We start from the raw sequence: 27,258 nt of genomic DNA, 5'->3' as shown, positions 1-27,258 counted from the left end.
TGCGTGCGTGGGTATGTTCCTAGTTCCTTTTTATAGGGGGAAGACATATCACTGCCGGTTTTAAAACAAAACCGACACTGATGGTGACCGACAGTGCTATGGTTGACAGCACGTACTTCCATGCATGTAGCAATAAAAGTCATTACTTACAGAAAAAATAGTAATCCTATGATCTTTATTGAATGCATAGATAATATCCAAAAAAATTCGTATCAATTGCATAATTTTATATATGGGTACAAAAACACCATCGTCCACCAAAAAAAATGCTTGATAATTAATTATTAGGGCACCATATATATGTAAAATGTCCATACATGCATTGCCATTTCAAGAGACAAACATATATATATATATATATATATATATATATATATATATATATATATATATATATATTTCGGTTACAGAAATACAACATAAAATAACAGAAACCTTAAAATAAAATTACATATACGATAACAAAGACATGACACTAAAATTAAATATACGGTAATAAAAACATATTTCCTTCTAGGTTAATGTTACAATCGAAGTGTACAAATACATTATAAGATAACCATCTCAGAATCATTCTTCTAGCACTCGTGTAGGGTCGAATAGCCGCCAGAGAACGCTAGAGATGACTGACGAGCTACGCCTTCGGGAGACGAACAGAGAGGTTGCCAGGCACTGTTGAACCCATGCCTCTCCGGACAAACAATCCAGAGCACATCGGACGGTTGCCAAGCGCCGATGAATCCATGCCGCTCTGATCAGACAGGCTAGAGCACATCGCATAGGATGACTCTGTCAACCTCGTGGCGTCCCCAAGCTTCGGGGTTGCTCTATCTTCAGAAACATTCTTCTAGTACCTTTTGTGTGCATCATCCTTCCGGATGACCATTGAAATTTGTATATGGAGGGCTTTCTCCCACAGAGAGGCCATAGATGTGTATACTAGCTAAAGAGAATGAAGTGAGAAATAAGCAGCAAGAGAGTGGCAAGACTTGGCTGTTGAGAGGCTTCCGGCCGAGGCCCATTTTATAGTGGCTAGCAATCGTGGTACGTTTTTTTGAACTAAAGTCGTTGGGGTAGGTGGGAGCAGTGCTCCTGCTGTGGTGGTCAGCGGGAGCACTGTTGGTCTGTGAGGAGCATCTAGACATCACTATCAATTTTGGTTTAAAAATCGACAGTGAAGGTGGCCTTCTGTGCTAGTTTTGGAAACCGACAGTGATAGCTTCTATCACTGTTGGTTTTAAAACCAAAACCGATAGTGATGGGCCCTGCCATGCTAACACCCAGCAGCTGAGTTGTCTGTTGTCGCAGCCTTATTATAAAAAAAAAAAATTCTCGCGCCTAGGATTTGAACTCAAGTCTCGGCGTTCTTAGTTTGGAGCCTTAACCACTGCGCTGGAATAGGGATTACGTTAGAATTAGTCGTACATTTTCTTTTATCCCGTCGTAAAGCACTACTACTACATAATAAATAAAAAATAAAAAAAGTTTGGCCCGTCTAGGATTCGAGCGCGGGTCACAGGGTCGAGAGTGTGCGGCCTTAATCGCTAAGCTAGGATAGGGAGTTCGGTTAGATTGGTTTTATCTTTTCTTTTATCCCGTCATAACGCACTACTAAATAATAAATGAAAAAATAAAAAGTTTAGCCGGCCTGGGATTCAAGCGCGGGTCTTGGAGTTGATGCTTGTTACTAACCTTAAAGCAAAAAGATCAAGCCATTCTTCCAAATCCAAGAGTAAGCTTCACGGTGAAGAGCAGCCGCAACAATAGAGGGCGTGGCCCAAACGTGCACCTCTGTGCTCGGGATGGAAGAGATGAGGAAGGAGAGGACGGCGCCAGCTTTTTGTACTGCTATTTTATCACCGTCGGTTCTTGTCTCGAATCGACAGTGATAGCACCAAATCACTGTCGGCTCTTGGTTAGAACTGGTAGCGATAAGTGGTCGCCAACTCACTGTCGGTGCAAGCCACAAACCGACAGTGATATGGTCCTTCACTGTCAGTTTTAGCCTAGCCCCAATCATTTTCTCATTTTCAAGCTCAGAACCGGCAGTGAAGGTACATCACTGCCGGTTCTCACAAATCTGACAGTGATGAGGCCGACAGTGATGTCCAAATCTGTAGTTGTGAGATAAACACGTTGTCAATGTAAATAGTTTCCGACTGGAACCACTTGTCAGATCAGGGTGAGAGGTTTAGATGCGTTGAATTAGAGTTTAAAGTCGATCTAAGGGACTAGAATCAAAGTAGGTATGAAATATCTAGGTGAAAGTTTATTTCTAATTCCTTCGCTCCTTTACAGTATAGATAGAAATGAAACAAATAAAATGGACACACGTCGATTTCACTTGTTTTAACAAGCCATAAAGAATCAGAATTTATACTACTTGGACAGTCTTAATATTGGCCCTGTTCGCTTTGCTGAAAAAATAAACCGAAATACTGTTTCGATTGATTTGTTGTGATAAAAAATACTGTTCCAGCTGAAAAAAGCAGCTGAAAAGTACGGATTATAAGAGAAACGAACAGGGCCATTGTCGTCGAACATCGTGGATAAGTTTTTTGAACATAATGACTATTTGTATTGTTTATAAATAAAACTATTCATCCCAAATTAAATTTGGTGCGATTATTCCTGCCACAGACAGCGCGTATCATCAGTCCTAACTAATCGCATTCAAGGCCAGATATACTAATATTAGAAGGCATGTGACTGACTGCTGTGTGCCGACAGTTACGCCCGTGATGTCTCTACGTCCGCTCATCTCCTCTCCTCTCTCCTGTCCTGCGACCGATGGATGTCTGTCTCTGGTAGTCTGTTTGTTTCCGCTAGTCATGGCTGAAAGTACTGTTGGTGTTGGTTGGTTTGGTGTGAGAGAAAAATACTGTTTGTTGGCTAATAAGCCAAGACTTATAAGCCGAATACATGCTACAGTGTAGGCCCGTGATGGATGTCTGTCCTGCGACCGATGGATGATACTTTTGATCTACTTGTCGAAGCTTCTACTACTGTCCTTTTTATTCCGAATAATGCTTGTGGTGAACAATACGCCTGCACTGCATGCAAATGAAGGATCTCGCGCTGCAATGTCAACTAAGCTGAGCTGTGCCAAAAAGAAACACATAACTGCATAAGCTGTCATTCACATTTGCTTCAGTTCAGTCCTGGAAAAAGGAGACAATTGGAGCTCGTCGTCGGCCGCGTGGCCGATTTGTGATGTTCCATAATAATAATAATTCGAGGTCTGTCGCTTCTACAGACTGTAGTCTGTGGGAGAGCTTGTGCTTGTCTAGTTGTCCTTGGGCAGCATATCGATCAACTGCATGTTCCGCACTGCAGCAAGACAGCTGGTGTCAATCTGCTGGTAATTACTATACTACAGTAAAACTAGCGTGTTGGCTCCATTCGCTGGTCTGAAATCTGACTAAAACTGGCTGAAAAACACTGTTCCGGCTGAATTGTTGTGAGAGAAAAACACTGTTCCGACTGAAAAAAGAAGCCGAACAAGCCATTTTTAAGACAAGCGAACGGGGCCAATGTCAACCTCATGAGAAAACAAAATTGCCGACAAATTAAACATCTCGGCTTGATCTAATCGGATAAGTCATCCAACGCAATCGATGGTTTCGAGTTTATTTATTTATTTGGTTTGGTTTGACTTGTGCTGCGTACCCGCCCAGTCTCCACCTTGCTTTGGTTGGTCAGAGAAAAATAAATATCAGGCCTGGTTTAGATTGAGAAAAATTTTAAATCGATGAATAGTAGCATTTTCGTCTTATTTAGTAAATATTGTCCAATCGTGGACCAACTAGGCTCAAAAGATTCGTCTCGTGATTTACAATCAAACTGTGCAATTAGTTATTTTTTTACCTACATTTAATACTCCATGCATGCATCCAAAAATTGATGTGATGGAGAGAGAGTGAAAAAACTTAAATTTAAACAAGGCCTCAGTATTGTTGACGCAGGTTAGCGGCTGGGTCACGTCAGTCAGTTTGGTCAATCCGATCAGATAGATCATCCATCGCAACACATCAAGACAAGACCAAAACCAAAAGAGAGAGAAAAAAAAATCTATACGCTGCACGGTCGGCAACCCATCGGCGGCTGCAAGTCTGAAGATGTTGCGTGCATGTTCAGAGCAGGAGTACAGCACATTGGAAGGCCGGAGATTTCTTTTTCAGACTTAGGTTCAGCGCCACTCCATCATCACAATTCACAATTCAGATATCGCATTCCCAAGTCCCAAGTCATTTTTGTCAACACTAGTAGTATGGATTCAGTTGTTCATGAACTTGGGGAATAGTGTCAGATTTTTCTTCTCAGACTATCAGACAGCCTCTCTCTCCCTGTCAGTATCAGCTGCTTCAGTCAACACAACAAGAGCACGTCAGTGAATCGAAATTCGAAACTGTGTGGGAGGACCAAGGATCAGTCATGCCAGGGATTGCAACAACGGTGGAGAAGAGAAGACAGTCGTCAATCGTCAATCGAGCTTGTGCCTGTCTCAGTCAGTCAAGTTTCCGATTGATCATCTTTTATTACTAGTATATTACGCAAGACTGTTAACCTGTTGATAACAGCACACAGGAACAACATAAGTAGTACATAGAACCACACCACAGCAAGGAAAACTAACGCGAACTAGCAAAATTTCCTTCCACAGTACAGCACAGCAATAGCAGCGGATGGACTGACATGGACCAAAGTCATCATCATCATCAACCGCTGCCTCCGCCATCGCCTGTATGTACAACTCTGACAGGGCCCGCCGCCAGCAGCAGTGACAAGGAACAAGGAAGGCCGGGCAAGAACCGGACCGCTCTCTGTCTGTCTGAATCCACGGAGCAGAGCAACTCGCCTCTGCTCTGCTCTGCTCGGTGCTCCGACCAGACGACATCAGAGCGCGCAGCAGTAGGATGCCAGCCTGCTCCAAGCAGCGACGGCGGCGTCCTTCCTCCCCGCCCTCCCCGGCCGCGTCGTCGCCGCCACGCCTTTGCCGGCGGCGGTGGGTCGTCGTGTGTCGTCCCTGACGCCGCTGCCGCTGCCGCGGGTGGTGCTGGGTTTGCTGAGCATCTCCCACATGACGTGCACGTCGCTGTACTCGCAGGTGCGCACCTCCTTCCGCAGCCGCCCCAGCCCTGCACATCCATCATCGAAGCCATGTCAGCCGCCTCGCCGTCGTCTGATTCCCAGGTCCATTCCACCGGCGTGCGTAGGTGTATATATATAGGTAAAGACGTGACGACTTACCGGTGGTTCGGCGGAGGCCGATGCGCGCGCGGATGCCGCGCCACACCCGCTTGGCCGGCGGCACCAGGCACGACATCCTCGGTTCCGTCCGGTCCCCTGCTCTGCTGTCCCTACTCGATCCAATCGACCTCGCCGGAGATAGCTGCTCGTGCTCGTCTTCGCCTTTGCCTCGCCTGACCCTCCTCCTCCTTCCTCTCCGGCCGCACGCCTTGTACGTTGACGACGCGCACCGGCTGGGTTGGGCTGACCCCGTTGCCAGCACTGGGACGACCACAACTACTCTTTATTTATACACAGGCCGGCGGTGGAGTGGAAGGAATGGAGATGGCTCCACGTCCACGAGGAAAAAGGAGCCAGTGAGAGGGCAGCCAAGCCGACGGCGGGCGTCCGCTGCCCGTGCCCCGATGTGGACGCGGCGACAGCCGGCGATCGCGCACGTGGATGGACACCACTGGACACGGCTTGCTTTCGTCGCGCCTTCCCGTCCACACCACACGCTCTGCTTATTAAGACAAAGCTCAAGAGGCACCCAACGGCTACACATGTGTATTTTCCGATTGGGTGCTTTATTAATTAATTTATAATACTGAATGAAAGAGCCTAATGGTCAGTGTCTGACAAGTCCACTTTTGTCTCCATATTTTAACAAAACAAATGAAATTTCAATTTCGTTTCCATCTTTTGTTCCTCGCCCAAAGTGTAAATGAACATCGATCTCATCTTGATTTTTTCTATATCAGTAGGTAGGAGTATTATATTCCTTTAGGCCTTGTTTAGATATGCATGTATTTGTCTTAATCCACGTGTATTGAAGTGGATTGGTATGGAATTAAACTAAGTTTCGTACCAATCTACTCCAATACATGTGGGTTGAAGTGGATACATGCGCATCCAAACAAGACCTTATATACCTGCACTGTACTAATCTCTCGATCGTCATCTCACCTGTGAGTAAATAAATAAATAAAGTAGTGCTGCTTTTCCCCCGTAATGTGTACAGCAATAAAAATTTATATAAAAAACCGGAGAACACCACTAGATAGTTTGACTTGAGATAATTTTATTTTGTGATGAAAGGTTAACTTTATTCGATAAGGACATAGACGCTGCTGAGATGACAATTTTACTTCTATAGTTAATAAGTAGAATAGATCATGTATATTATACATTCTTGCCTGATAACGATATGGACGCTCCTTAACTTATTGAATGTCCCAGTCCCAGACACAGTCCTCCTGTTCATTAAAAACAAAAGCCCAATGCAAGCGGATGTTGACAGTTCTGATCAAAGAAGAAAACGTCAGTTTCCTCAAAACAAAAAAAAAAAAGAAGAAGAAAACGTCGGCTGCAGTTTTCAGCAGCAGCCAGCGACTGCTAAGTTGCCCCTGCACCGTTAACAACAACAAAAGATAATCCGCCCTTGACTGTCAACAGATAGAAGTTCACTGTCAGGTTAGTTGTCCATCAGTCCAAATCAGCGGACGACTCTACTACTAACAACAAGCTGTGGTTGTTAAAAGAAACTAGCGGCAGGTCGTCCCTGTCTGTCTCATCCGAGTTGCCGATCCATCAGCTGCTGCTGCCTAAAATACTCAAAACTGCCGCCCCTGAAGCAATTAAAACAGGATTAGCGCCTGACTCATTACACCACTTTATGCAGAAAAAGAAGGCCGTGTAACACAGACTGAAAGGCAACACGTGTCTTGTTTTCCATTTTGTTAATAAATTATTATAATACTTGTATATTGTATCTTATACTATGGTTGGTTTGGGGATCCTTGTCTTTTTGCAGGAGATTGGTACCGAGTGATGATTGGGTGGACCAAGTTAGGTCCGGCCAAAACCTATGTGTCCGGATTAGACTCCGTGCTCATTCATTCAACTATTTGTCTACGTGATCACATACTGTACGTATATATACTAACATACAAAATGTTGAGGGCTTGTGTCACCGAAAAAAAATAGGGAGTATATCTACCATGTACTCGGGTGTTCCGAAAGGCACTGACACCCGAGTGTCAGATCGGCTGAAATCATTCGATTCTACCGAACCAAAAAAATCGAGTGTTCCAGGGCTAGGAATCACTCGATTTTCGTAAGCACACGATCCACATCTAAGGGACCAAATATAAAAGATCACATAAATACAAAAAATAAAATGAAGGATCCATATGGACATCGTCAGTCTCCGTTCGGCTTGCTGAATCTTGGCTGAAACTAGCTGAAAACACTATTCTGGCTGAATTATTGTGAGAGAAAAATATTGTTCCGACTAAAAAAACAAGCCGAATATGGGGTAAGCCGAACGGGGACGGATCCTTCGTGCATGAAACATCTACAATTCGGTCAAATTTGGTGCCATTCTGAATACGATGATCATTGGTTCACGAAAGCCAAGAATGGGTTTGTATTGCTCCGAGGAATAGCGAGTGGTTGCGAGGCTAGTGACGGGTTCCATTTGTCATCATCGTCTGAACCGGTGGTGGCGTCCATGTCCTGCTCATACTGGCGCACACCTTCTGGTATAAACTCAAGATAGTCCACGTTGCTGTAGAGACCTATCTGCACTCAAGTAGCCTGCCGAAGGTGCACACGAAGAGGACGCGACGGTCATCGGCCATCTCCACAAGCTTTTAGCTATTCGACTCGATCTTGAGCTCGTCCCTGCCGATGTGTGGCGAATGTGGTAGCTCCTCCGGATCGTGGGACACAACGGCCTATGTGTCTCACCGCTACTAGATTCAGGTTCTTTGCCGAGTGCCTGAGACACTCGGCAAAGAACACATGGTAAAAATTTGATCGGCAAAGTCCTCTTTGTCGAGTGTCTTTTATCGGACACTCGGCAAAGAAAAGCGACCGTCACGGCGCCGGTCCCATTGACGGTCGCTTTGGCGAGTGCCAACCCTGAAGGCACTCGGCAAAGATTTTTTATTTTTTTTTAAAAAAAATTCTTTGCCGAGTGCCCTCTATCCGGTCCTTAGCAAAAATGTTTTATTTTTTTTCTAAAAATTCTTTGCCGAGTGTCCTCTGGCCGGCGCTCGGCAAAGTTTGAATTTTTTTTTGCCGAGTGCCCTCTGGACGGCACTCGACAAAGTTTGAATTTTTTTTAAAAAAAAAATTATTTACCGAGTACCATGGTCATGGCACTCGGCAAAGCTGGAAAAATGGTTTTTCGAGCGCCCATTTTTTCAGCTTTACCGAGTGCTGTGACCATGGGACTCGGCAACGGAGTCCTTTGCCGAGTGCAACACTCGGCAAAGTGACCCAAAACGTCTCACTCGCTTCAAGTATAAGGCGCTCGGCAAAGAGGTTTTTTGAATTTTTTTAGAAATTTCCTTTTTGCCGAGTGCCTTCACATAGGCACTCGGCAAAGGTATTTCAAAAAAAAATGTAATTTTTTTAATTCCTCCCTTTGCTGAGTGTCAAAGCTGTTAGGCACTCGACAAAGACATATCAAAAAAAAAATATTAAATCTTTGTCAAGCGCCGTGTCAGGAGCACTAGGCAAAGTATTTTTCAAAAAAAAAATCTTTGCCTGACCGAACACCATTACGTGGGGCAGCCTATGCCGAGTGCCACGCTTTTGCCGAGAGCCTGGCACTTGGCGAAGAAGTCCTTTGCCGAGTGCCCTTTTTTACCGAGTGCCGGCACTTGGCAAAGAATTCTTTGCGGAGTGCAATTCTTTGCCGAGTGCGGCACTCTGCAAAGAAGGCCTTTGTCGAGTGCCTGATTTTTGACACTCACAAAACAGTTTGTACTTGGCAAAGGCTCTGTTTCCAGTAGCGCAGGCGTATATATATACAGGCAAATCTGTCGATAGTGAACGCATTGCCCTTGTGCGCAACGACGTCTTTGTAGCCTAAGTGATGGCCGTCAGGATTCCTCAGTGTCTTACCAAGTTCTCATCGCCGTCTCTCACGATTGCCTGAAGGAGTTCGTTGGCTATCATCCCGATTATGAGGTAGCCATCGCCGATGTCGGACGATGAAAGCACACGACGATCCTATGGAAGGCATGATTGGTCCTAACACCAGGGATGACGACAATGGTGATAGGGGATAATTCGACTCGATGGCCGGTGTAAGGGTTGAGGAGTTGGGCGCTATCGTATTCGTTGACGATGGCGAGCCAATCGTCCTTAGCTCTGACGCACCACTGCTCCCACACATCCTAAATGAGTGCACGGAATGTGACTGGACCTCCCTCGCGTGTGAGGTGCATTAGCTGGTAGGTTCACTCCTCGTAGTCGTTGCGGCGAGCCCCATAGTCGTCCTCTTCTTTGCTAGTCATAAGTAGACACGGTGTGCCAAACGAAATGCGGTATGTTCAAGGCGACAGCCACCTTCTAGGGCGTGCAGACGGTTGCAAGCTAGGTGCTATTGTAAATAGATAGGGTATATCGATCATTTCATGTCACTGCCACCGCTATTGTAAACAGATGGGGTATATCGCCTCCATGGTTCATCACTGTTCCTGCCATCCACTGTCAGAGCTTGTCTGCTAGTGCGCCCATTGAAGGCCAGGCGTGCTTCTTCCACCAGCATCAGTCGAGGGGTACACAACTCCTTGCTGCTATACTTCACAGGTGCAGGTGCAGTCAGAAGAAGATGGGTGTGGCCACACGCATCACAATCAAGAACAACAAGGGAAGGATACTCGTCTGCTCTAGTCTCCACTCCTTGCATTTGGCTTGCCAACATTTTGCAAGATGTTTGATGTAACACTCATCTGCTTGTGTGCAGGACTTGACTATGATGGCACTGATGATCACGTTCAATAAGAGGAACCAATCTTCCATGGCAATTGGTGTATTCCAATTCTATAGAGGCGACTGCCACACGGGCAAGTGGGCTGGTGGCCAGAGCCACAACACGGATAAGCGTTTTGAGAGCTGCTTTGATGGCTATTTGTCCGAGAACTACCAACCATCAACTTTGCATCATCAAGGTATTTACTAAGTAGTAAAGAAGACATAGAATGCTTTTCAGGAGCTGGGTTGGTCCCAGTTCGCTTGCTGTTTAGGAGAGTCCTTGTAAGTTCATTCTCCTCTGTTTATTTATATGCTTAAACTTAGTGGGTAGTCTCCACTGACCTAGGGTAGCGGTTTGAGTGGCGATACACTATTTTGCTCAATGGGTCCTTAGGGTCGATGCGCTGGTCGCATGCCGGGCTCAAGAATAACCAGATGTCGCCCACCACATGTTGTGCCCGACATGGTTCGCCGATAGCCCCAACTTCGACCCACCATGCCTTACCGACAATGGGGCCAGACACAACATTCCTCCACGAGGTTGGGCTGGGATTGTCTTTTGGCGTGATGCCTAGGAAGATGTGCCCTCAGCCAAAAGGCCTCGAGCACAACTTGTGTTCAAAAACTCGATAGTTCGCGGGATTCTGCAATTTACATCAGGTATCACATTTGGCTACATTCTTCGTTCATGCAAGAGCCGAGATATCTGCTATCGAGAGTCGTGTGGATTAAGATAGCATCATTATGCGGAGAGTAGAAGGCAGACCAACCACCTCGCCTGACATGACAATATAAGTGTTCCTTGATGCCTAAGGCGTTGTAGATTCTGTTGCTTCCCCTCCGTCCTATGATGGAGCTCAAGGGACAATGGTCATGCTAGAGCCCAGTGGCACGGGAGATGTGTTTGTGGTCTATTTTGTTTAGGGGTCATGGTAATCATCCTTCCATAGTTACACCTACAGAAACCTTGTTATGACCTCTATTTCCTCTAAATGATAAGGTTCAATGGACTTCTCATGACGTCGGGGGTGGTGAACTGCCCCTGTCGCCGCAATCTTCACTGGACCATTTAATCGGTAGGATCACAGGCGATGTGTACAAAGGGTAGGGACATAGTCAACATGAGCTAATGACTCGCTCTTACTAGTCATCCCTTATTGTAGAGTAATGATTGCAATGATCTATCACCATCACAGTGAAATTTCCCAAGATTACCCACGCCCGTCGACCAAAGCTATATACTCGTTGAATACATCAATGTAGTGCGTGTGAGCTTGTTGGCCAAAACTATATACTCGTTGAATACATCAGTGTAGTGCGTGTGCGGCCTAGAACATCTAATGGCATCAAAGACCTATTATTGCTTCAAACATCTATGGCCTATTTAAAGTTTGTCAATCCTTGCTATGTCCGGACCTGGTAAGTTTCCCTGTGTTGATTCAAATTAAGCTGTAGGATCTATGCCTGGTGGGGCCCTTCCACCAATTCAATTAAGTTTCAGTCTTGCGACCATAGTCCCTCGGAATCCAGACACTTTGAAATCCAAGAATTTCAACTCAGACCATGAAGGTATGAATGCCCCCGACTGTCCCTATTATTCATTACTTTGATCCCAAAGGCCAACACATTCAAGGGGTGCACTCTACAAAGGAAACATATAATGGATGCAACTTCCTGTGGGACACGTAGCAGCACACAAGCACTTGTCACGGTAGCAGGCAAAAGGTGCCCGCAAAAATTAAGGGACACAGATGCCGGGAGTCGACTGCACACCATCAGGGGTCCTTCAAGTAGTCATAGGTCCAATACAACTCATGTGCCAGTGTAGCCACAATGATTAAACTGCCCAAAGCATCCCTTCACGCTAGGCACAATAAGTCTACTTGTGAGGATAGCAACCAATGGTCCATAGAGCACCACTACAGAAAACTGGATCTTTGCCGAGTGCGTAGAGGTTTGCCGAGTGGCAAAACTCGGGCACTCGGCAAAGAGCCACTTTGCCGAGCGCCAAACCCAGCACTCGGCAAAGGACGCTTTGCCGAGTGCCTGACTCTCGGCAAACTCGGGCACTCGGCAAAGAGTGCCAGGGGGCAAACGGCATCCATGGCCGTCACCTTTGCCGAGTGCCTGCCGTTAGGCACTCAGCAAAGAGCTGCCACGTGGCAGGCTCTGGGGCCACCAGGTCGGCTAGATTTTGCCGAGTGCCATGTGGCCGACACTCGGCAAACGACCTCTTTGCCGAGTGCCAGCCCTAGCACTCGGCAAAAAATATTTTTTTTTTGGTTTTGGCTGCCAGTTTTTTTGTGAAGCATTCCTACAGTACCATGATCAACATGTTCAAATTTGGCACATTTTTAGTACATTTTGCTATATTTTTCACTTTATTTCGATTTGTTGATTTTTTCCGGGAAATGTAGGTTTGAATTGCGGGTGCATCGAATATTCGATTTGAATGATTCAAAAAATGATATTCTTGTTTTTGAGTGTAAAGTTAGGCCAAATCCATGAACTGACCCAAAATTTCGATCAACGTGCGCACGGGGCAACGCCACCATCTTCCGTGCGGGCGGTTTTTGGGGATGTACTGGTTTGTGAACATCGTACGTGCAACGTGCTGGAAACTTTTTCAAATTTTGACCACAGCATACGCATACGATATCATGACATCTTGACAAGTTTCGCGATTTTCGGAATTCGTTTGCATTTTTTAGAATTAAAAAACCGCCTGCACGGAAGATGGTGGCGTTGCCCGGTGCGCACGTTGATCGAAATTTTGGGTCAGTTCATGGATTTGGCCTAACTTTACACTCAAAAACAAGAATATCATTTTTTTGAATCATTCAAATCGAATATTCGATGCACCCGCAGTTCAAACCTACATTTTCCGAAAAAATTCAACAAATCAAAATAAAGTGAAAAAATATAGCAAAATGTACTAAAAATGTGCCAAATTTGAACATGTTGATCATGGTACTGTAGGAATGCTTCACAACAAAATTGTTGGCCAAAATAAAAAAAAATTGCCGAGTGCTAGGGCTGGCACTCGGCAAAGAGGTCCTTTGCCGAGTGCCGACCACGTGGCACTCGGCAAAGGCGAGCCGGCCTGGTGGCCCCAGAGCCGGCCACATGGCAGCTCTTTGCCGAGTGCCAGCCGATCTGGCACTCGGCAAAGCGCGCGGCCCACCGTAAAACTGATCGCGCACGGCCCGTGCCCGCACGCCACTCGACACACACACGCGAGCACGCCCGCGCCCGCCGCCGCTGCATGCCACCGCGCAGCGCCACCGCCGCCGCACGCGCCGCCTCGCCTCGGCCCTGTCCCGGCGCCGCCTCGGTCTGGCCCTACCGCGCTGCCGCCACACCGCGCCCCGGTCGTGCCCCGCCGCGCCGCCCGGCCCTGCCCCGGCGCGCCGCCTCGGCCCCGTCCCGGCGCCGCCGCGCCGTCGCATCGCCTCCCCGGTCCGGCCCCGCCGCCCCCGGCCCCGGCCCCTTGCCCCGGCCGGTCGGAGAAGAGGAGGAAGGAGAGGAAGGAGGAAGGAAGAGGGGGAAGAAGGAGAAGGAGAAGGAGAGGAGGAGGAGGAGAAGGAGAAGGAGAGGAGGAGGAGGAAAAGGAGGAGGAGGAGGAGGAAGCGCCGCTAACCAACCCATCCCCGACGCCCAGCCATCCTCACACGTCGTCGACCACACCTCGCTCAGTGGCCCACCAGTCCGTCCACGCCGTCCTAGGTATACTCTCTTTTCTCCTTTTTCCTTTCTCGTAGTAGTGTAGCCGTGTGTTGTGTTGTGTTGTGTTGTGTTGTGTTGTGTTGTGTTGTGGTGGTGATGGTGGTGGAGGTGGTGGTGTGGTTGTGGTGGAGTAAATGGAGGTGTTTGTGGAGGTGGAAATGGTGGTGGGGTTGTGGTGGAGTGGTGATGGAGGTGGATGTAGAGTTGGAGGTGGAGGAGGTTTTATGGCTTCATAATTAAAGTATATGGTTGTGATGTATGCTTGTGGTCTTAAATGTGTACTTGTGGATGTTTGTGTGGTTGCCGGCCATCGTGCCGATGATTTTTTGCAAGTTTTGGGAACCTCACCGTGCAGGGGAGGTTCTGCCGATTTTTTTGGAAATGACAGTATTTTCTTGTTTTGCAGAGAAGAGCGGATCCGGAGTAGCCCCGCGCCGTGCCGGTTTGCCTGCACAGCGTCGCCTCACCTCAGCACCGCCACCCTAGGTATAACCCCTGTACTCGTACCTTGGTCATAGATCTCGTCAACCAGTTAGGCGTCTCCCGTCCGAAAGAGATATGGTTCCCACCGTATCTCTTTTGGATTGTCCACATTTTTTGGACAGCCCTTGGATACGTAGATGGGTTAGCTTCCATGTTATGCTCCTATCCGAGTTGGAGTTTCGGCAGCACCTCCCCGTTGTTCTCTAGATACACACTCTCCTTTGCAGGATGTGTATCGAGAGAACAGCGGGGAGGTGTTGCCGAAATTCCGTCTCGGATAGGAGCGGAGCATGGAAGCTAACCTTATCTACGCATCCTCGGGTGGGATTAGGACCTATCCTTCACCTATTAGATGGTAGGAACGCCGTGTAGATGCAATTGCTTGTTTTATTACTCGCTTACATATGTGTATGATAGAGGATGGATAACTATGAGTGGATGTACATGGGCTACGCAAGTAAGAGCCATGAATGGGTTAGGGGGACCGGTCATTTCCTGGAGCATGCATTTGGCAGGGCTGCTAAAGGGTCGAGTCGGATGCCGCGTCCCTGCAGCAAATGTAAGAACACGAAAAGAAAACGAAAGAGTCAGGTGGTGAGAGATCTTTACAAGCACGGATTCGTTGCAAACTATACCCGCTGGATCTACCATGGTGAAGGCGATCGTATTAGAGAGGAGGTGGTGAGACCACGCCTCGAGGAGTATGATGGAGATGCCGGGATGGCAGACATGATGGCAGACTTTCACGATGCACAGTTCGTTGAAGGATTGGAGGAGGAGGAGGATCCAGAGGAAACCGCAAAGGCGTTCTTAGCCATGCTGGATTTGGCACAGAAGCCCCTTCACGAGAAGACAATGGTTTCGCAACTGGATGACATTTCACGCCTAATAGCGTTGAAGTCGCAATTGAGCCTGAGTCGAGACGGCTTCGATGCCATGTTGACAGTTTTGGGCAAACTGCTTTCGGAGGGTCACATCCTACCGAAGAACACGTATGAGTCACAGAGACTCCTTCGTGCACTTAAGATGCCATATGAGCCGATCCATGCTTGTCCGAACGGGTGCGTCCTATTTAGGGGAGACCACGAGAAAGCAACGCACTGTCCAAAGTGCAAAGCCTCTAGGTTTATGGAGGTAGACGGTAGTGATGGCAAGAAGAAACAGTCTAAGATCCCCGAGAAGGTCCTACGGTACCTTCCTTTCCTACCGAGGATCCAACGGCTATACATGACAGAGGAGTCCGCGAAACAAATGACATGGCACAACAATGGCAAAAGATACAGTCCTGACAAGATGATACATCCATCGGATGGTGACGCATGGAAGCACTTCGATGACATGCATCCTGGCAAAGCTATGGAGGCTCGAAATGTACGTGTAGCGCTGGCAACAGATGGGTTCAACCCGTTTGGAATGATGGCGGCCCCGTACACTTGTTGGCCCATTTTCGTGATCCCCCTCAATCTTCCCCCCGGTGTCATTTTTAAACCCAGGAACGTGTTCTTGTCGTTGATAATACCTGAACACCCAGGCAACAATATGGGTGTGTTCATGCAGCCAGTATGGGATGAATTGCAAGATGCTTGGGAAAAGGGGGTACTGACGTACGATCGAGCTACAAAGAAGAACTTCACAATGCATGTGTGGTACTAGTATTCAATGCATGACTTCCTGGCTTATGGCATATTCAGCGCGTGATGTGTTCACGGGAAGTTCCCTTGCCCAACATGCAAGGCAGCTATGATGTTCACCTAGCTGAACAAGGGTGGCAAGTATTCTTTGTTTGACAAACATCGTCAATTCCTGCCTGACAACCATGAATTCAGAAGAGACATCAAGCACTTCATGAAAGGTGTTGAAGTCACCGACCCCATTCCTTAGATTATGGGCGGTGTCGAGGTCCTTGCTGAGATAGAGGCTCTCCAAATTGATGAAGTCAAGGGTGGTTTTATTGGATATGGTACCAAACACATGTGGACTCATATATCGGGCTTGACTAGGCTCCCCTACTTCAAGGACCTTCTTCTTCCACACAACATCGATGTAATGCACATAGAAAAGAATGTCGCCGAGGCACTCTAGGCAACACTCATAGACATAAAGGAAAAGTCAAAAGACAACGTTAAGGCTAGACTGGACATAGAAAAGATGTGCGATAGACCAAAGCTAGTGATGAAGACCCTTACGCCCGGCAAGAGATGGAAAAGGGGCCCGGCCGATTACATCCTGAAAAGGGACAATAGGAAGGAAGTACTGCAGTGGATAAAGACGTTAATGTTCCCTAATGGGTATGCGGTGAATCTGAGTAGGGGAGTGAACTTCAAGACTATGAAAGTCAACGGGATGAAGAGTCATGACTTCCACATATGGATTCAGCGACTCCTTCCTGCGATGACCCGGGGATACCTCCCCGAAGCAGTGTGGCGCGTACTGGCAGAGTTGAGCTATTTCTTCTGCTAGCTTTGTGCCAAGGAGTTATCTCGGGCCATGATTGCTGAACTGGAGCGTCTTGCACCTTTGTTGCTCTACAAGATGGAGATGATCTTTCCACCCGGCTTCTTCCTGCTGATGCAGCATCTGATTTTGCATGTACCACGCGAGGCACGTTTGGGGGGGGCCGTGCAGGCCCGTTGGTGCTATCCAATCGAGAGGTGTCTAAAGGTTCTTCGGAAAAAGTGTAGAAATAAAGCCAAAATTGAGGCTTTCGTGGCAGAGGCATTCATTCTGGAGGAGGTGTCGAACTTCACAACGGCGTACTATAATGAGACCCTTCCCAGCGTGCACAATCCACCCCCTCATCACAACACCGTCGAAAGTTCATCGAACCTCAGCCTTTTCATAGGGCAACTCGGAAGAGGAAGCACAGGTACCCCCAAGAACTTGTGAGATTCTGAGTGGCGCACTGTCTTCCTCTACGTGTTGTTGAACCTTGAAGAAGTGAATCCTTATCAGAGGTAAGTTCTCAATGAGCTTGTTACATACGCCGTCACTATCCTCCACCTATCGATCTGACCCCCTTGTCTCTTGTTTTTTAGGGAATTTATTAATGAATACTAGAGAGGGAATAGGGCTCCTTCCATTCAAGAAGAAGACCATCTTCTCAAATATGGTGTGCCCAATTTTATTTCCTGGTTCTGTACGAAGGTACCATCCAACTTACCTCGTTCCAACTTTGAGATTCCACTTTGCTCCTAGGAGCGAGTAATGTAACGATCTACCTGGCCTCACCTTGCAGGCCCGCACGGATGCAGAAATGAGTGATGAATTGAAACAGGTTGGCAGGGGCTTCTCCCATAGGGTCAAGTCATTCACCGTTTATGATGCGAATGGCTATCGCTTTCGCACGAGAAGCTACGAGGAGAGTCGGCCCAACCGAAGCACCACATGCACCGGAGTTCGTACGCCCGGCACCGATGCGTGCGACTATTACGGCATAGTCGAAGAAATATACGAGCTCAACTTTGAGGGTCCCACAGCTCTTAATCCAGTGGTTTTCAAATGCCATTGGTTCAATCCTGAAGTCACGAGAAGAGCCCCTGAGATTGGGCAAGTCAAAATTCGATAGGATTCCGTCTATAAAGGACACGATGTCTATATTGTGGCTCAACAGGCCAAGCAAGTTTATTATCTCCCATGGGCATGCCAAAAAGATGAGAAGCTTACGGGTTGGTACCTTGTGCACTTGGTATCGCCGCGCGGTAAAGCGCCTGTCCCAAACGATGATGATTACAACTTTGACCCAAAGACAGATAGCAGAGAGTTCTATCAACCTAAGGGGCAAGAAGGGAGTTTGGAGATAGACATAACTTCGCTGATGGGCATGGAAGTAGACAACGACATCGATGAGGACAAGGGTGATGAGGTGTAGAATGCTAAGGACTTAAGAATGCTTGAGCGATGGAGGATGGAGCGCGATGGAGTTGTTGAGGACGATGTATATGATGAGGACGATGTAGATGATGAGGACGATGGAGATGATGCCATTCGTGGATATGATGAGGACTTATACGAGCTCAACAATATTGATAGTAATGACGACAATAGTGATAGTGATAGTGATGATGACGACGACACGCCAGTCACTGCCGTTCGTGGAGATAATTTCTAATTAATGTAATAATATATTGTTATTATTATTACCTTGCAATTATGTTTTGTTCATTTTGCATCTCTTTACAATTACTTCTCATTTATTTGTGAACAAGGGTTTAATCTTTGTCATTGCAGGCACACAAAAAAATGCCGGGCGGAAGGCGGCAGCAACGACAGGGGATCACCTCGGTCTACTAGAGGGACCGCTCACCCACCGCCAACAAGGAGCCACCGTCAGTGGAGCCATCGACGAGTAGGGAGAGGAGGCCCTGCGGACGTCGCTCGACGACGAGGAGGCTGGAGTTGCCTCCTGACCCGACGCCCCAACAGGGGGTGACGACGACGACGATCGGCAGTTCCTCTTCCTCGTCGGACTCAGACCATGGGGGCGAGGCGACACTAAGGGAGACACCTTCCTCAGGTTCGAGCAAGGTCTACTCGCACGGGCCCTCGTCCCTCCCTTCAGCGCCGCTCGCGCCTTCCCGCCGCCCGGTGATTTGACCCTGTGGTGACAAGTAAGTAACCATTGATGTTTTCACTACTTCTTCATATGACATGTTGAAAATCATACTTCAGACTAACAATTATTCTTAATGACCGGTGCAGTAACTGGACGATTATGAGCGGAGGGGGCAATGCACGCCATGTCAATGGCATCTAGAGCCTCCGGCTTCGGAAGCACTACCCTAGCAGGGTCACCCACGCTAGGGTGACAGGGCTGCCCTGGTCGTGGGAGCACTTCACCAGCGTCGTGGACCCCGACCATGGCACCCTTGCGACGAGGATCAAGAGGGAGTTCTGGGTGAGTCTTCATCGCACCGCATTGCTCAGTACTACGCATTCGTTGGACGTTCTTGAAATAATGAAATGATACATGATGTCTGTATGCAGGACTACTTCACGTGCGAGGATAGGAAATAGGCCGAGGCAGCGCGAGTGCAGGACAAGGTCTATAGAGAGTGACTCAAGGACCTGTACCACGAGGGGCATATCCAGTGCATCATCACCTACAACGCCGACGTGCTTGGCCGGGTGGTGAGGAAGAGGGAAGCCAGGCAGATGATGCTCCAGAGGGAGACCGACCTCACCAGGGAGCAGTAGCTCCAGGTAAGTAGGAAACATTCATTCTGATTCCTTCCATGAAAAATAAGTAGGCTTCAATTCATCTTCTGACATGTCAAATACTTGACATCATGCAGATGTGTCCTGCTTGGTGCTCCAAGTACAAAGACTGCTGGGTGGACATCATGAACAAGTGGGTCTCAAAGGACACGTACACTCAGCGCAGAAGCCGTCGGAGGTGCCGCCTGGAGATGCAAGGGCCGTCACACCACCAAGGGAACCGGTCCCTCCCAATCTACATGGAAAGATGGGTACGCTTCTGTTGATCTATTTATTTATTTATTCTAGCGCTCAATTGTCATTACTTGTAATCATCTTTGTGTTTTCCTCATAGTCCTAGTCGCATGGTGGCCAGGAGATCAACGAGTTCATGGGGTACGTCCTGGCTCACAAGGGCCCAGCGACAGCGGCGGACAATGTCTACAACCCGGAGGACGGGGTCGACACGTACACCGACGCGAGCGTCTACCCCAAGCTTGCCGAGTACACCTCGGCGGCTCGCATGCGCCATGGGGAGGACTTCGATCCGGCCACCCAGCCCCTGGATATGAACCTCGTGATGAGGTTGGGAGGAGGGAAGTAGCACGGCCGGTACTGGATGGCCAACAGCGCAATCGAGTCATCCTCTGTTGCCAGACTGAGCCATATTCGACAAACCAGCACGAGCTCCTCCGACATCCCCATAGCACCTCGGCAGCCGAGCTCCACACAGATGGTGGTGGCATTTCAGGTAAGTATAGTTTTATTCGTCGTTCACTGGTTTTACACATGTACTTGGCCTTTGCATTGTTTAAACCTTGCGGGTGTAATATTGCAGGCCTAGCTGGCAGAGTTGCAGGCCCAGCAGATGGCCCAAGTAGAGGCCCATCAGCGGCAGCTGGAGGCTGTCCAGCAGCAGTCGGCGCATCAGCTGGAGGCTATCTAGCAGCACTCGGCGTGTCAGCTGCAAGACGTGGCGACCTACTTTCAGGGCCTTCAGATCCCGGGTTTGGTCCTGCCGCCATTGCCTCCGTCGCTGTTCGCTCCACCCCCTCCTCCTAGTCCTACAGGGACTCCGATGAGTATATATGGTTGTTTATTACTTTAGCTTATGCGGCCATCCTGCAGGTACTAATGGGATCGCTTCTCCTTTGTGCAGGCACAGTCGGCGGGTTTGAACCCGACTCCTCCAGGTGGCCCTTCTCCACAGCACGGGTGGCTAGTTGGCACGGTTGGCCCGACTCCACAGTACACGTGGCCAGCTGGCGTTCCTCCGTCTACGCAGCATGGGTACTTCTGGTGGACAGGCGGCCATCTTCCACCGCCCAGGTGGACATTCCAGGGTGGCCCTCCGCAGCAAGGGTGGCCTTCGTGGCCATCTAGGAGCTCTTCACACTCTGGGGGCCATGGGGACCAAGGGACGTAGTAGGTACCTCTCATTTCGCTTTTGGACTTGTGATGGTTATGTTGGACTAGTGATGGATTGGCTTCTGTGAGGGTTATGTTGGACTTATGTTGGACTAGTGATGTATTTGTGTGGATGTACTTGTGATGGATGGATGGATTTGTTATGGATGAACTTGTGGATGGATTTGTGTTGAATTGTATGGATGGAATGTGATATATATGTGATATATGTGATATTGTATGGATTTGTGTTGAATATATGTGATATTGCATGGATGGAATGTGAAAAAAACTGAAAAAAAAATTACCTAGATTTGCCGAGTGCAAACACTCGGCAAAGCTGGGGAAGTTTTTCCCAGCACAACAACTTTGCCGAGTACTGACACGGCACTCGGCAAAGTGACCATAAGTTTGCCGAGTGTCAGCACTCGGCAAAGATTGTTTCAAAAAAAATTACTTTGCCGAGTGCCTATCAAAGCGGCACTCGGTAAATATTATTTTTTTAAAAAAATTAAAAATTCTTTGCCGAGTGTCTGCCACGTCAGCACTCAGCAAAGAAACCGACAGATGACGGTGGACGTTAACTTTGCCGAGTGCTGACATGGCACTCGGCAAAGAATTCTTTGCCGAGTGCTCTTTGCCGACTGCGGCACTCGGCAAAGCCTTTGCCGAGTGTAAAGCGGGCTTTGCCGAGTGCAGCCTGCACTCGACAAAGAACCAGAATCCTGTAGTGCACGGGAGCAACCAAAACCTAATCAGCTACACGCCAAGAGCATGCGGCGCCTCAGGCCAGCCATGACCGCATGCCGACCACCATGGTGCAGCTGCCAGCCTGCAACAACTAGCTGAAACTAGTAACAACTACCTAGCAGTCAGCCAGGGCTGCCCGAGGGTGGCCGAGGGTCGGGTGGAGCAGTCCTAGTGAAAAGGCCCAAAAAACTTGTGGATTCACACCAGTTTACCCAGGTCTCAGCCACCCGAACACCTTCCCCCTACTATACTTGAGGGGAATCCCTCGCCCTAGGAGTTTTGGGTGTTTTCCATTCCTTACAACACACAATTTTGGAAAACAACATGAAATTCATGTGATACGAAGTTTTCCAAGTGTCTCGCTCAGAAATTGGGGGTTTTTAAGAACTAGGCGCACGTGAGTCGTTGTGACCATAGGTGGACCAAACCTTGGACTTTCCAAGTGCCGGATTCATGGGCGGGTCCCCAGAGGTCCAAGGCGGCCTGGTGGGACCAGGCACGTTGCCCATTTTTGCCCATTTTCACCTAATTTGGCCTCTCGTGAACCATTTTTGCCTCTCGCTACCCGACTGGCTTTGCCGTTTTCACAACCGCCTTGGCCCGAGCTTGTCATTACCTAACCGACTTCGCCATTTTCACAACCGCCTTGGCCTGACCTTGTTGTTTTCACAACTGCCTCGGCTTGACCTTATTTTACAACAACATATATGGGTTGGTTGACTGTAAACTTAGGAGATCATTTTGCATTATCTTTCATAATGACAAAGGTGGATAATTCATAAAATTATTAGGGGTATTTTAAATTCTTTCATAATAATAGATGTGGGCAATTCAGATATAAAGTTAGTGGATTGTTTTTAATTATTTGTCATTATGAGGTGATGCATCATGAGTTCATCCTATAAATTTTGGTGGAATCAACCAATTCGTTGTACATATACTAATTATTAACTTATGAAGAATGAGGTGGTGATGGATCAACTCGTCCTACTCCACCACCCAAATAAAAAAAGTGAGTGAGAAGAAGATGGACCACCTCATTCCTCAAACCAAGCCACGGGCACATAATTCTTTAGTCAGGTACTCGAGTGTGATGGATGTGAAATGGAGAACATGATAGACAGTGGTATCTCAACACACGAACCATATTTCATATCCTTCCTAGAAGCCTCGCTGCTATGCAAGCGACACAACTTGGTTAGCTAACTAACAACGAACAATTTGTTTTTCTTTTTCCATTCAGTTTCTATGTGTGGTTCAGACTTGTAGAGCGATGACCCAGCGGTAGGTCGGTCCACATTCTCCCCGATCATTTTACCGGTCGAAGGTAGCTCAGTGTCGGATATCTATACCCGAATATCCGAGTCAAAGGATTAATGAGCGTCATGTCAGTTCATCCGATGGTTAAGAATGCAAGTGCAGCCTCGACCGACCCCATGGGCCGGGCCACGCCTTGTCCGACTCCAAGGATGAGGTTTCTGCCGCATCCAACCCCAAGGCGTGGGCTTTGACTTTGAGGATGAGGTTTCCGCCTCATCCGACCCTAAGGCGTGGGCTCCGACTTGTTCGATCCCATGGGGAGGGCTCCGCCTCGTCCGACCCCCAAGGGTCGGATTCCATCTCGTCCGGCCCCCAGGGCGAGATTTCCGCCTCACCTATTCCCTGGGGTCAGATTTGCTACCGGACAAAAGCAGTGGCCCCAGAGTGGGACCTGAACCGCTTCAACCACTATGGCGTGGAGGCGCACTCCCGAGAGCACGTCTTGGCTGAGTTCTGATGTGACTGGCGGTCGCATCAGTCCATGATGGGAGACTCACGTCGCCCACCGCATCATCAGGGCAACACCGTGCTGCCAGCTCCCTGCCTGACCACCGTCCAACTTCAGTTGATCGGCATCAGTTGACTGGCACTGTACCACCAGCCCCCCCCCGTATGGCCTTTGTCAGGGGACCCTTTGACCATTTTGTCCGCTCGAATGGGATGGAAGACAAGAACGGCGCACGACGCCCGCACGTATGCTGTAGTGGCAAATAGGACCCCGGTGCGACACCGCTGCCACCACGATCTACAGGGTCAGTGGGACCGACGCGAAGAGGAGGACGGCACACCCTAGGGAGCCTTAATTTCTCTTTCTTTTTTCCCACTTCCCTCCTCTCAGTCTCTGGTATCCTGTTCTCTCCCCTTGGTCTATAAAAGAGAAGGCAGGACACTATTCTGAGAGAGAGAGAGAGATCGACCGATAGATCGAGCAGTAGAAACATCGAGCAATCAAACCAAAGAAACTTGGGAGTTCCTCCCTCTCTCGCTAGTTTGTAACCCCCTACTACAAACTTAGTGCTGGTAACATGAGCAGCCCGAAACTGGACGTAGGGACATTCAGCCCGAACCAGTATAATCCTCATGTCCTCTTAGCACACCATCCGGGTCAGACACGCAATATTAGAAATTTACTCATTGGTGTTTGCTTGAAACACCGACAGTTGGCACGCTAGGTTGGGGTACTTTTGCGTGTCTCGACATCAACACCAGGCCTCGGATGGCTAGTCACAGCATTAGCTGGGTCACGGGTGCACACGTGCGTTTAGGGGACCTGGACTTCATCATCACGGCAGAGGGAGAGCTGGCACGGGTGCCTGTCGTTGTTCAACCCCTCCACTCCGCTGGCCTCGACGCGATCACTGAGGCGCTTGAGGAGCTACGGCTGCATGCGTCAGAGGCCCACACCCCCAGGAGCGGCTAGCTCCTCGACTTTGACTATGGGAGGTTGGAGCGTCAGCTCAGCGTCTTCTTGGGACCCCAACCGTCCTGGGAGGGCCTGTACCACCTCACCTTCTTGTTCGCCAACGTCATGGCGCAGCTTGCCGAGGGAGAGCCATTCTCCCCAGAATACCACATCCGGAGCACCCCAACAGTGCTCCTGTTCGCTCTCCGCAACGCCGAAGAGACCGGTGGCCACCTTGTGGCGCAACGCATGATTCCATCCCCCACGAACGATGAGTTCGTGGGGGTGATCGAACACATCATGGAGTCTTTCCATGACCTTCTCGCAGAGTAGCTAGAGTCACCCTCTGGCTCTGACTCCAGCAGGGGGAGCCATCACCCCTCTCATGAATGCTTCATGATGGGTACCCCCGAGGGACATGTTGAAAGCATCCACAAGGAGGAGGCTACCTCGACGAATGAGGTCGAAGGGGATGCAGGAGCCCCCCCCCCCCGCCTACGGGTGGAGCGGCTGAAGGCCCGGCACCTAAAGCTTGAGGAAGCGTGACTCTAGCTCGAGCAGGAATGCGCGGAGCTCGATCACGAGATCGAGTGCCATGGAGACAGGGGGCGCGCACGCACCATGGCCCGTGACATTATCTGAAGGATCATCAAGGATGATCAAGCGCTCCCACACTTCGCCCAGGCAAGCCAGAACATCGCTGCTACGGCAGCCTTGCTCAGGGGGCTTCCAAGGCCTACGACGCCCGAGGATCAACGTGCCCATCATGAGATTTGCACCCTGCTTGAGCATGCGGCTGCGCAGCAGGCCGAGAGCTCACTATCTCGGTGATGGGAGCTTGACGCCAGCCAGCGCATGCCCTCGGTGTGACCTGACAAGGACACATCAGTCCACCAGGCGCCGCACGGTGGCAGGCCACGCATCATGGTTCCGGTGCATGAGCGTCTCAGCCACAACTGTGACACGCACGACACCCTTGAAGCCCGCTGGCGTACCCACAGTGATGTAGGAGAGGAGGCTGCCGACCATGTCTACCATCCTCGCCGTGGTGGAAGCTACGACCGCGAGGAGGACCAGAGTCATAGCCCCAAACCAACGGGGCCCTAGGCTTTTGATTGGCATATCCTCAAGGCGGCACTCCCTCCCCGATACCACCCGCCGACTAACATCCTAAAATACTCTGGGGAAACGAACCTCGACTTATGGCTCGAGGACTACCAGCTCGCCTACCAGGCCAACGGTGCGGTCAGTGATGACTTCGTCATCCGCAATATCCCCCTCATCCTGGCCAACTCGGCGTGAACATGGCTGGAGCACCTTCTGCCCAACTACGTTTAGAGTTGGGCAGACCTGAAACAAATCTTTGTGGAGAACTTCTAGGGCACTTACGCGCACCCTAGGAACCCCTAGGACTTGAAGAACTGCCGACAAAAGTGGGAGAGACTCTCCACGAGTACATCCCACACTTCTCTAGGCAGTGCAACGAGCTCCCTAATGTCACCGATGCCGACGTCATTGGAGCCTTCCTATCAGGGATGACCTGTGAGTCCCTGGTCCATAAGTTGGGATGTAAAGGCCCATGGACTACCAAGGAACTTCTCGACATCGCGACCAGCCATGCTTTCGACGAGGAGGTGGTTGGAGCAATTTTTGATCGCTCCAGAGGCAAGGCGAAGCGGGACGAGGACACCGACGAGGGCCCCTCTAACTGTTCGAATAAGAAGAAGAACTAGAAATGACGTGGGGGCTCGCTCATTGCTGCTGCCAAGCGAAAAGCCGGTCGAGCATCGGCCGAGGGCACCCTTGATCACTTCAACAAGTTACTCGAGGGGCCATGCCTGAACCATGCCTTCCCCCATCAAACACATGTATAAGGACTACTCCTTCATGAAGCGTTTCTTCACTGACGGCTCCAAGAAATAGGAGCAACAGAATAAGCCCAAGGCAGAAGCCGATGACACCGGAGAGAAGGATGATGACTTCCCATTGCCGGATGGCTGCCTCATGATCTTTGGTCAGTCAGAGGCAAACGGCTCCAAGCGCCGACAGAAGCTCGTGCACCGAGAGGTCTATGAAGCCGAGCCCACCACGCCCGCTTTCCTCAAATGGTGAGGGTCTCCCATAACCTTCGACCGATCTGACCACCTGGATAGCGTCACACACCTAGGCAGGTACCCGCTCATGGTTGACCCTATCGTCAGCACAAAGTGGCTCACCAAGGTACTGATGGGCGGGGGCAGCGGCCTCAACATCATGTACGCAGAGACACCTGATGCCATGGGCATCGACCGATCATGCATCCGGCTGACCAGGGTGCCTTTCCATGGCATCGTGCTGGGAAAGCAGGCCATACCGATCATGCAGATCGACCTGCCCATCACCTTTGAGAATCCGTCCAATTATAGGACAGAGACCCTCACCTTTGAGGTAGTCGGGTTCCCCCCGGTCTATCACACCATTTTGGGGCGACCGTGTAACGTGAAGTTCATGGCTGTCCCCAACTACACCTACCTCAAGCTCAAGATCCGGGGCCCACGTGGGGTCATCACTGTCGGCACTTCTTTCTAGAGGGCCTACAAGTGAGAGGTCAAGAGCTACGAGCTCGCTTCGGCAAGCCTCGCTTCTGAGGAGCTCGCAGCCATTGCGAAGGACATCGCTGAAGGAACGCTCGATGCGAAGCGGGCGGCCGGATCCTTTGAGCCTGTAGAGAATGTCAAGAAGGACTTCATCGACCCTAACAACTCCGCCGACAAGACGGTGTGCATTGGCACCGCCCTCTCCTCCAAGTAGGAAGGCATGCTCGTCGACTTGCTCCATGCCAATCAAGACATCTTTGGTTGGAAACTCTCGGATATGCCAGGAATTCTGAGGGAAGTTGCCAAGCATGCCTTGAAGATTAGGCCAGGTTCCAGGCCGGTCAAACAACACCTACGCCGCTTCAACGAGGAGAAGCGCAGGCTCATCGGCGAGGAAATTGC

At 49.4% G+C, this 27,258-nt stretch overlaps 2 protein-coding genes and 1 pseudogene across 2 annotated transcripts; 1 reads left to right on the top strand and 2 right to left on the bottom strand.

Moving 5' to 3' along the window:
* Positions 1-4,528: 4,528 nt before the first annotated feature.
* LOC136544966 (uncharacterized) lies at positions 4,529-5,499 on the bottom strand. Its single transcript, XM_066537023.1, has 2 exons — positions 5,251-5,499; positions 4,529-5,138 (listed from the first exon to the last, which is right to left on the bottom strand). Exons 1-2 carry the CDS (start codon positions 5,324-5,326, stop codon positions 4,897-4,899), a joined length of 318 nt encoding a protein of 105 aa, XP_066393120.1. The 5' UTR covers positions 5,327-5,499; the 3' UTR covers positions 4,529-4,896.
* Positions 5,500-10,564: 5,065 nt separating this feature from the next.
* On the bottom strand, positions 10,565-10,720 carry LOC136547633 (5.8S ribosomal RNA; annotated as a pseudogene).
* Positions 10,721-26,461: 15,741 nt separating this feature from the next.
* On the top strand, positions 26,462-26,848 carry LOC136543132 (uncharacterized). The gene has a single exon (XM_066535674.1). It carries the CDS (start codon positions 26,462-26,464, stop codon positions 26,846-26,848), a length of 387 nt encoding a protein of 128 aa, XP_066391771.1.
* Positions 26,849-27,258: the final 410 nt, after the last annotated feature.

Source organism: Miscanthus floridulus, chromosome 3 (assembly GCF_019320115.1).
Source record: "Miscanthus floridulus cultivar M001 chromosome 3, ASM1932011v1, whole genome shotgun sequence".
Taxonomy (NCBI): Eukaryota; Viridiplantae; Streptophyta; class Magnoliopsida; order Poales; family Poaceae; genus Miscanthus; species Miscanthus floridulus.
Note: the sequence above shows the minus strand (reverse complement) of the source record. Positions and strands in the feature narration are given on the sequence as shown.